Below are 11599 nucleotides of genomic sequence, written 5' to 3'. Positions count from 1 at the left end.
TATTTAAATTGTTCAGCAATCCACCTCTGTGGCTTTGAGAAGTAGACTACGTAGCTGACTATACAGTGAGGTGGATCTGAAAATGACAGGAAACTGAAGGAGTATATTTGAAAAGCTTTACCGTCATTGCACTCAAGTTACTGTAAGAGCTCATGTTTTATATCAGGTCACAGTATGATGATGCAAGAAGCAGGTAGAACAAAAACACCAAAATATTTGATGATTTTTTTTAATCATTACTCCAATAAAAAATACATTCATACAGAAATAACTATTTTACAAAACAATTTGAAAAAAAACAAAAAACATGCCATTAATCAAACAAAAATAAACCTCAATTTTTTTCAGCAATAAAGATTCTTTAGTTAAAGATAGGGCTGACAATTTGCAGTTTTGATTATAGAAAGCGGTTCAGTGTGTAATCCCTCCAACAATCAGTTTCATTTCTCTTTACTGAATCATTCCCCATTCAAGCTAGAAAATGTAAATCATTCTCCAACACTGTAGCAGACTATCAGAAGTGAACAATACATCATTTGTTTTCAGTTTGTTGAGCCATTAGTACTCTCTCAAGTTAAATGTGGCCTGGTCTTTGTTTTTCATAAACAAACTGCACAATTTAGATTTGTTTGGTCCCTTACCCTGCAAAATATAAGCTTCTTTGAAAAAAACTATTTTTAAACAACACATATTTTGCATGGTTTGATATCCACAATGTACATTTTAAAAGGAGACTTTCCAACAGTACAGTTGACCAGATCAACTGTACTGTACAATGGTATGGGGTTAAAACAAGGACGTCCATACAGGTCAATAAGCAATAAGCATCCACTGTCAGTTTGAGAGCACTCATGTCAGGTAAGCGGTTAACAATTCAACAGACACTAAACATGCCATGGCCTGACCAGAATTGGTTATTTGCAATCAATCTTAATTGACCAAGGCCTTCGTGGCCGAGCAGATCACGAGAACTCCACCCCCCAGCCAACTAGGAGACTCTATAATTGACAGTAACTTACCTAATTTACCATCCCACATTCAATTTTAAGTACATAACATACCACATTATGCTACTACACAGTAGTAAACCATTTCAAATTTAATTGTTTCAAGTGCTCTACAATTGTGTCTGGGCTCAAGATAATTTTCAAAATATTTTGATTTTGTCTCAATGGATAGATAGATACTGCATGTATGTTGACAAATGATGCACAGAAATGTAAAATGTCAGTAAGTATAAAGCTGACTTTTATTCAAGTTGAGACTGACCTAGACAAGGGCAAAAGGTGTGGCCATATGAATCAGAGCCTTAATAAAGCTATTCAAATCATACACTACTGCATTTCAACCCCCCTGTGAGTGATCTATTTATCTGGACAAGGCCACTTACATAAGGCCTCATTAAGGTCAACAGTGCATTTACAGATATAGAAAAAGAGGAGAGCAAGAGAACAAAAATAAAATAAATTTAACGGAATAGAAAACTATTCCATGATCAAGACAGTTGCCAAGCAATAGTGATATCTCCAGACATACAAAACAAAAGGAAACAAGTCGCTGCTTCATGTTTCTGTACAATAATGTGGTATCTATGGTGTAAAACAGATGTATAGCTGCTTGTTATTGGGGTTTGCCATCATTATAACTCATCGAGTGACAAACAAACCCAAGATCATGCAACTTCTGGTATAATGAAGGTTTTAATGTTGTGTACAACCTTTAGATACAGAGCTTACACAATGGACAACAAATGAGCTTTGTAGCATTAACTTTGAGACGCGCTACTTAATACATTGCACAATTTATATCTGCGCCAAACAATCCACTTCCCTCCTCCCCACCTCGTTTAAGAGTGTCCTACCACCTCCTCTCAGATGGGGGCGCTCTCTCTCAAACCTCAAACTGGCAGCCCAGACACACACACTGCCAAACCCAGCCTAGATTCAACCAATGCCCCACACAACAGCACAACACGCTTGCATTCATTCATGACCACAAAACGAGACAATAAACCCCCAGCCCACACATAACATCCCCTCAACGCCATTCAGCTCACAACCATACACTTAATAGTCATATCCACAGGCAGGCATTCAGTCACAGGCATTCTCACAAGAAACAACACACGTTTATTGGAGTAGTATCGCTGCATGTGTCCAGACCAAGAACTAACTCCACAAAGCATCAGACACCATACAAAGAAAAAACTTTATTTCTTGTCCTCTCAGACATTTTCTTATTTCTCTCTAGCGGATCTCTTCATTCTCCGTCATCCTTGGTGGTTTCCATGATTCTTTTTCCAGAATGTGTCGACCTTCAGAGCTCTTTCCTCCGAGAGGTCTTGGAGGCACTAAGTATGGTGCAGAAATTGCCTGCATGCTTTTACTGGGGCACGCTCCCCTTGTTCACCTTCCTCCCCTCTCAGGGCACTGCACCTCCCCACAGACAGGTTAGGAGACCGTCAGGACCATCCCTCAACACTGCTCTACTCTGGGGCCCAGCTCTTAGATGTGTCTCTTCATGTGAAGCGCCAAATGGTCTGAACGAGAGAAACACCTGCAAGGAGAAAGAAAGCAAATTAGTCTCAGCATTTTTAAAATAGGTAAAAGACTAATATAACAGCAGTAATATTCAAGTCAATATTTCAGGTGCATGGATTTACCTTAGCTGCCCAAACATTTAAAAATTGTTAATGACATTTACAATATTTCTCAATAAAATATTTAAAACAAACAAAAGATAAATCAATCCCTAAACACTTCTCCTACCTGTCACAGTGACTGCATTTAAACGGCTTTGCCCCAGTGTGCTTCCTGAAGTGTCTGGTTAGCTCATCACTCCGTGCAAAACGCCACTCACAGCCTTCCCATGAGCACCTGTAAGGCTTCTCACCTGCAAACAGAAAACAAATGATATTATTACTGTGTATCAAAAGAGAGCATGAAGGACAGTGCTCCATTATGTTTCCAAATCAGAAATAGACATAACATACTATAAGTTCTACATACTACTAGAGTACTACAACTTGTAAAAATATGAGCTGTGATGTACAGCTTAACAATAGTTGAATAAGCAAACTCCGAGCTTATAAAGTGGGTGGGTGAGAAGGGATAAACGTAGACGATTTCTAACGGTGAAAATTCCATTAGCTCTGGTAACATAGTTTGCTTGGAATGTTGGAACCTTGCTCATGTGCAAGACAGCTGTAAACAGCAAGAGGTCAGAGGTGACAACTGCTCACATAACTCAGTAAGGAATAACTGTCAATGTAAAATTCCCACCACACCCTACATTTAAATGATTCAGTCATTTTCTTTTCCCATAGTGAAATGTGATCTGCTTTCAAGATCCAGTCCACATCCTCTATGGCTGGCTTGGCCATGCCCACAAAAGGTTGCCATGTCACCCCTCCCCCTTAGTTAACGTGAAGTCAAAGATGCTGTGGGAATTAGTTCACAGTTTAGACCTTCCTTCTAGTGAACTATTCCAAGAATGCAGAGACCAAATTCATGAGTAGAAATCAAAACAAATACTCTTGTAAGCCTATGAATATGTAAATTTTTTGATTAGGTTTAAATATAGTCCCTCCTGAAACAGAATAATCTTCTGAATGTTCTTTGTAAAGTAAATGGCTGCAGATTCAGAATAGTGATGACATAACCAGCTGGTCTGGATTTTCCTTTCCAAGGCCTCTCTGCTGTGACAACAGCATTAGTATGTGGGTAACAACACCCACCACCACTCTTTCTGGACTGGCCTACATTACCTGTATAATATTAGTCTAGGGCCTGGTCGAATAGCTCAGAGATTCTGCTCTTTTATATCCATATATACACACTTGGATGGGAGGAGGTGTTGTTGGGTCATGCAGTTTACCTGTACACAATCAATGATTTACCTGTATGTGTACGCTGGTGTGCTTTCAAGTGGGAACTTTTCGTGTAGACCTTACGGCATCCGTTGAAATGACACCTGTGGACCCGCCTCCTCCCATCTGGAGAATCCTCCCCGTTGGCTAAGCTTCCCCTCTCCGCCGTTCGTCCACCAATGCCCCCGGTATGTATTTTCCCAGGTGAGTGCAACACGGTCTGTATACCGCTCCACACCTGGGAGGATATGGAGGAGGCCTCCTTGCTCACCTCAGGAGAAGATGGTGGAGTACTGATAACAGTGGAACTCAGGTCCTCTCCCTCTCCCATAATGTCACTCAGTGGGTTGGAGGTGAAGTCGAGGGTAGGGGAGAGGTCATCGGAGCCGTCGGACGCCTCGCTGCTGGCATCGGAGTTAAAGCTGTTGGCCTCCTGATTGTCTTCCTCCTTAATGTGAGTGAGGATGTTTGGGTCGGACGTGGCCTTCTCCCCACAGGCCAGGATCATCCAGAGGTCCTCCTGGCTCGTCTCAAACTTGATGTCTGTGGCCGAGACGTAGGGCTCGCTCTGGAGGTAGCGCTCCAACTCCAGACATGTCTGATGGGATAAGGGAAGAATTAGGACACAATGTAGGAAACAACCCATATATACACCCACAGATGGAGGAGAGGATAATGAGTAAAACATGTAGGAAACAACCCACATATACACCCACAGATGGAGGAGAGGATAATGAGTAAAACATGTAGGAAACAACCCACATATACACCCACAGATGGAGGAGAGGATAATGAGTAAACCATGTAGGAAACAACCCACATATACACCCACAGATGGAGGAGAGGATAATGAGTAAACCATGTAGGAAACAACCCACATATACACCCACAGATGGAGGAGAGGATAATGAGTAAACAACCCACAGATGGAGGAGAGGATAATGAGTAAACCATGTAGGAAACAACCCACATATACACCCACAGATGGAGGAGAGGATAATGAGTAAACAACCCACAGATGGAGGAGAGGATAATGAGTAAACCATATAGGAAACAACCCATATATACACCCACAGATGGAGAGGATAATGAGTAAACCATGTAGGAAACAACCCACATATACACCCACAGATGGAGGAGAGGATAATGAGTAAACCATGTAGGAAACAACCCACATATACACCCACAGATGGAGGAGAGGATAATGAGTAAACAACCCACAGATGGAGGAGAGGATAATGAGTAAACCATGTAGGAAACAACCCACATATACACCCACAGATGGAGGAGAGGATAATGAGTAAACAACCCACAGATGGAGGAGAGGATAATGAGTAAACCATATAGGTTTACTGTGCACTATTTGCATCAGCTGGTTTCAAAACCTGGGGGAGTACAGAAATGTTTCTCTTTGGCAGCAGGTTGTTGGTGTGGCGGGGGGGAGAATCATGGTCAACATATAATTATGATTTTTAACGCTTTAAACCATGTAGGAAACAACCCATATATGCACACACTGATGGAGGGGATAATGAGTAAACAACCCACACACACGAGAGGAGAATGAGTAAACCATGTAGAAAACAACCCACATATACACCCACAGATGGAGGAGAGGATAATGAGTAAACCATGTAGGAAACAACCCACATATACACCCACAGATGGAGGAGAGGATAATGAGTAAACCATGTAGGAAACAACCCACATATACACCCACAGATGGAGGAGAGGATAATGAGTAAACCATGTAGGAAACAACCCACATATACACCCACAGATGGAGGAGAGGATAATGAGTAAACCATGTAGGAAACAACCCACATATACACCCACAGATGGAGGAGAGGATAATGAGTAAACCATGTAGGAAACAACCCACAGATGGAGGAGAGGATAATGAGTAAACCATGTAGGAAACAACCCACATATACACCCACAGATGGAGGAGAGGATAATGAGTAAACCATGTAGGAAACAACCCACATATACACCCACAGATGGAGGAGAGGATAATGAGTAAACCATGTAGGAAATAGGAATATAAACAACATATGCAGTACATATATAGACAATGTACAATTCTGAAGGCAGTGGAGTGCATGTAACGGGTGTCCTCTGAGACTCTATGGTTGCTTCCCAAATGGCACCCTATTCCCTTCATAGTGAAATACTTTTGACCAGGGCCCACAGGGTTGTGGTCAAATAGTGCACTATATAGGGAATAGGGTGCCTTTTGAGAAGCGGACTAGATCAGGGAAGGTTAGTAAACACATTTCCTTAGAAGAAATTACTCAGTTGGTGGCGGTGCTCTTTCCTCCAACATAGCTGTCATCATGCACAATTATATCATTTACATATGCTACAGGGGCCCCCTGTGTGTTAGGGAAGTGCTTGTAGATATTTTAAATGTATCTATTATTCAGCATAATGTGGATTTAATAAGGCATCCAGTGGCATTGCTAGAAATAACATGGCACACAAGGGAATGGAGGAGGTAGGCCTGGTTCAAGCAGGTCCATGAAAAGCTTTATTTATTAATACTGCAAGAGCTACATACATTTATGGGCTTCTTTTTAATTCTAAAAAGGAAGTAAGGACTCTTCCGTAAAGCGTGACAACCCGAAAGTGACCACTAACTTCAATATATTGAAAAGTAACAATATTAATAATGAATTAATTTCAAACTATTTGGGTATAGAAAACATCAGTTATAACCAATATACATTATAGGGTAAGTTGTTTTGTAATAGATTTCTGGCAAACCTAAAAAATACTTTGTATTCTTTGCGAACATTTATTTTCAACAGGGCAGAATGGATCTCTGGCGAGCTTTAAATGCCTCAGACCGCATGGAGAGTGAACGGCCCCAAGCCCGCATATGGAAGGGAAACTACACCGTGTAGCAAATTCACTTCAATCACTCAGCAAAAAATTTTAAAAAAAAGAATACCTAGTTTCTCGAATATTATGGAATTCCTATGAAAACACATGTGGAGTGAGAGATGGTGGTAATTTTTAACAAAATAATTTGAAGACGCACATACTCGTCTCCGCTAATTCCAAATACGAGCTCTCTCTCTCACACAACACACACACATTTTCACGATGACGCATCAGTCGCCTCTAAAACGGAATAAAAACAATGTCTCGTGGTTCACTCATTGGACTAGGCCGTTAGCGTAACTAATATAATTGCAACGTGCATGCTTGTGTTGTTACATATACATGCATGGAATTTACTAAGGTGTCAAGAACGTGCTACAAGTCCAAATAGTAAAACTTTTTGTTGTTCTGCATTCCTGACAGCTTGCATCTCCACTGACAGCAACCTGCAGTTGCGCACAAGTTTACTGCGATGTGGGGAAAAAAAATGTCATTCATTTTAGAGTGTTTCTCTGTAAAAATAGGACTATTCACAAATATAAATACCTGCTGCCAGTACTCCTCGAGAGATGGTAAAGCTGAAAAGTATCCGGTGTCATGTACAATCTGGAGCTCCTGAAAAATGCTGCACATAGGAATAACATCCATTTCGCTCCTATATAGATGCAGCTGAATTACACCCAAAATTCAAGGTAGTTGAATTGTCTTTTTTTTTTTTTTTAAACGTGCGTCTTCGATGTATTAGCATGTATAATATGCTGTTGTAAAAAAGTTGAGAGAAGTAGGTCTGACTATCGCCTTCCAGTGGTGAAAGTGTTCTTCGGAGAACGCTCTTTCTGGCTTGCTTGCTCTAATAGATAGCAAACACTGAACTCCCTGAAAGTCCGTCGACACTCTGTAAACTTCCCTATTCAAAATCTTACAGCCAGCCTTCCCCACGTGATTAAATTACGCTTTCGTGATACTGACCAATCGGTTAGCCAATGTGTAACACCCGCCCACCTTGACGATCTTCTGTGATATGGTTGGTGCGATGACTGAATACTCCTTCATTCCCATTGGACCATGTGGGCTCTATTTTTAGAGCAGTATATAAAGTTTTCACGCTTACTAAAGCGAAGAATCCACATCTCTGTCGGTATAGTATGATTTCAGCTTACCTTCCAAGTGGCAGTGTTGGTTACAGCTGACTATTATGGCACAAGTTTTAAAATATAATAATTTCTTGACATTTATTCTGGTGTTTGTATTGATATTTTAACAATTTTCATGAATTAGTTTTACTCAATACTTATGTCACTGTGACTGTGACTGAACTAACAGACGATCTATTTTACACAGCTTGGAACACCAGCCTATGGGACGGAATATAGGGGTGGCATCCAATCAACACCATTCCGGAAAGAGACACTGTGGAAAACAGTGGCCAATGTAACAACTTTGCAAACAAGACTTTGTCACACCATTTAGATTAAAACATACATTTCAGTGATTGGACAGTGATTGAGTGTATGTTTGATTAAATAGCAGCCCCAGCTGATAATGTCATTGTGATTATCCCAGACCCAGCTGATGTTTCTCATTTCCCCCTGGTTATTTTAGTCTCTTCAGAAAGGCTACCATCATGCAGGGAAGCTTTAAAATAGCCTATATCAGACCTTTATAATTCCATCTTCTTGATTATTTTCTCAAATAGAATATAGGTTGTGGAGAAAGAGATCTCAATTTGAGTTGCCTACTGTAAATATCGCCCACCTAGGCACTAAGCTTGATAAACATTTCTAATAAAAGCTCACTGCTTTAGAATGACAATCATAAGTATCCTGGCATTTGTGAGGCAGTAGAGGAACAAATGTAGCTGATCCTACACCACCCCAGGTTTAAACAAGAGAATAGCGAACTCTGCCTAACATATGTACAGTACATACAGGTTCCTAAAGTGGCAAAATAAAAATGTAAACAGGTTGTACGTTTCTAAATTAAAAAATGTTGTCCTTCAACATTTGTCAAAACCTCAATCTTCTATCTTTTAAGCCTGGTCAAAAGACAAGGAGCACACAGTAAAACACATTGAAATATACAAACAAACAAAAACAGGTTCTCGTTGTGCACGGTCGAGGGAAGCACTACCTAAACATTCATTCAACTTCAAATCAAATCAAATACGTACATATTTAGGCAGACACATGGCAACTTCCCCCAGGGGGCCACACCTCAAAGTGCCAGTATTTAAAGAAACAGTCAGCCAATGAAATTATAGGATCAATCATTCAATTAGCAAGACAGAAGCATGTACAGTGGGGGAAAAAAGTATTTGATCCCCTGCTGATTTTGTACGTTTGCCCACTGATAAAAAAAGGATCAGTCTATAATTTTAATGGTAGATTTATTTGAACAGTGAGAGACAGAATAGCAACAAAAATATCCAGAAAAACACATGTCAAAAAAGTTATAAATTTATTTGCATTTTAATGAGGGAAATAAGTATTTGACCCCCTCTCAATCAGAAAGATTTCTGGCTCCCAGGTGTCTTTTATACAGGTAACGAGCTGAGATTAGGAGCACACTCTTAAAGGGAGTGCTCCTAACCGCAGCTTGTTACCTGTAAAAAAGACACATGTCCACAGAAGCAATCAATCAATCAGATTCCAAACTCTCCACCATGGCCAAGACCAAAGAGCTCTCCAAGGATGTCAGGGACAAGATTGTAGACCTACAGAAGGCTGGAATGGGCTACAAGACCATCGGCAAGCAGCTTGGTGAGAAGGTGACAACATTTGGTGCGATTATTCGCAAATGGAAGAAACACAAAATAACTGTCAATATCCCTCGGCCTGGGGCTCCATGTAAGATCTCACCTCGTGGGGTTGCAATGATCATGAGAACGGTGAGGAATCAGCCCAGAACTACACGGGAGGATCTTGTCAATGATCTCAAGGCAGCTGGGACCATAGTCACCAAGAAAACAATTGGTAACACACTACGCTGTGAAGGACTGAAATCCTGCAGCGCACGCAAGGTCCCCCTGCTCAAGAATACATATACATGCCCGTCTGCCAATGAACATCTGAATGATTCAGAGGACAACTGGTGGAAGTGTTGTGGTTAGATGAGACCAAAATGGAGCTCTTTGGCATCAACTCCACTCGCCGTGTTTGGAGGAGGAGGAATGCTGCCTATGACCCCAAGAACACCATCTCCACCGTCAAACATGGAGGTGGAAACATTATGCTTTGGGTGTGTTTTTCTGCTAAGGGGACAGGACAACGTCACCACATCATTTGACGGGGCCATGTTCTGTCAAATCTTGGGTGAGAACCTCCTTCCCTCAGCCAGGGCATTGAAAATGGGTCGTGGATGGGTATTCCGGCATGACAATGACCCAAAACACACGGCCAAGGCAACAAAGGAGTAGCTCAAGAAGAAGCACATTAAGGTCCTGGAGTGGCCTAGCCAGTCTCCAGACCTTAATCCCATAGAAAATCTGTGGAGGGAGCTGAAGGTTCGAGTTGCCAAACGTCAGCCTCCAAACCTTAATGACTTGGAGAAGATGTGCAAAGAGGAGTGGGACAAAATCCCTCCTGAGATGTGTGCAAACCTGGTGGCCAACTACAAGAAACGTCTGACCTCTGTGATTGCCAACAAGGGTTTTGCCACCAAGTACTAAGTCATGTTTTGCAGAGGGGTCAAATACTTATTTCCCTCATTAAAATGGAAATCATTTTATAACATTTTTGACATGCGTTTTTCTGGATTTTTTTGTTGTTATTCTGTCTCTCACTGTTCATATAAACCTACCATTAAACTGATCATTTCTTTGTAAGTGGGCAAACATACAAAATCAGCAGGGGATCAAATACTTTTTTCCCCCACTGTATGATAAGCAAATGGAGGCTCATTGACATTTATGCAAAAATATGTTTTGCATTGCTTTGCATATTGTACAATATGAGCTAATTGATGATTTCATTAATATATTGATAGCCTACATTATGTCCCAACAAACAACAGAATATACTAGATATTCAAAAAATGTTTAATATAAATGTTTTCAGCTAAATAGTCCAACATTATATGGGTGCAAAACGCATCTGAAGAATTGCATAAGATCTGGGATAAAGTTGAATTCCAGGAAAACAAACAAGCACATTGAAAAGTTAAAGAGAGCTTCGATAAACAACATTTTTGGAACAGAAACCCATTGTCTCATCCACCAGCCTAGTCAGTCTGCTGCTTTCTACCCTTTGCCCTACTGAGTCTCTTTAGTCAGTCTCAGCTGTAGGCATATTTGCAACACTCAGCATCAGATTTTGCCATAAGAGATAGTTTTTACTTGAGGCCGCCATTATTAGCCTAATAATGATAATTTTGCTCAACAAACATCCATTATGTAGACTTTGATTTGATGTTCAAAAATGAATTTGATTTAAGATTGAAATTCACCTGTCCTAAGAATCTCAGGAAACTGACAAGATAAACACATTCTAAGGATACCGTTTATTTGTGTCATCATGAGACAAGTTTAATCTGCTTGGAATGGATTCAACTTCAGCATCTGTTTGGGGGATAAACAAGTAAAATAGCTTGAGTCGTAACTCAATGACGCCAAGACCAGCTTGTGACTAAATGCTCAATTAAATTAGATGATCCATTGAATCTTCCACAATGAATAACCCTTAATGAACTTTTCTGGAAATATTTTCATCAAACTGTAAAACCAGGCTCTGCAGATTCTGAATGTTAGGAAACAAGTTCAATACATTTTCACTGTGGGGCCAAGTTGGATGACCCAGCAAATATGTTTAAAATATTTGATAGAACATGAGGTCTCTGCTGAGGAACTCT

General features: G+C 40.6%; 1 protein-coding gene across 1 annotated transcript; it reads right to left on the bottom strand.

The window, feature by feature from the left end:
* Positions 1-213: 213 nt before the first annotated feature.
* On the bottom strand, positions 214-7664 carry LOC106599490 (Krueppel-like factor 6). The gene is made up of 4 exons (XM_014190754.2): positions 7301-7664; positions 3899-4466; positions 2769-2892; positions 214-2556 (listed from the first exon to the last, which is right to left on the bottom strand). Exons 1-4 carry the CDS (start codon positions 7400-7402, stop codon positions 2505-2507), a joined length of 846 nt encoding a protein of 281 aa, XP_014046229.1. The 5' UTR covers positions 7403-7664; the 3' UTR covers positions 214-2504.
* Positions 7665-11599: the final 3935 nt, after the last annotated feature.

Source organism: Salmo salar, chromosome ssa03 (assembly GCF_905237065.1).
Source record: "Salmo salar chromosome ssa03, Ssal_v3.1, whole genome shotgun sequence".
NCBI classification, from domain to species: Eukaryota; Metazoa; Chordata; class Actinopteri; order Salmoniformes; family Salmonidae; genus Salmo; species Salmo salar.
The sequence above is the reverse complement of the archived record's forward strand: the minus strand, read 5'-3'. Positions and strand labels throughout refer to the sequence as shown.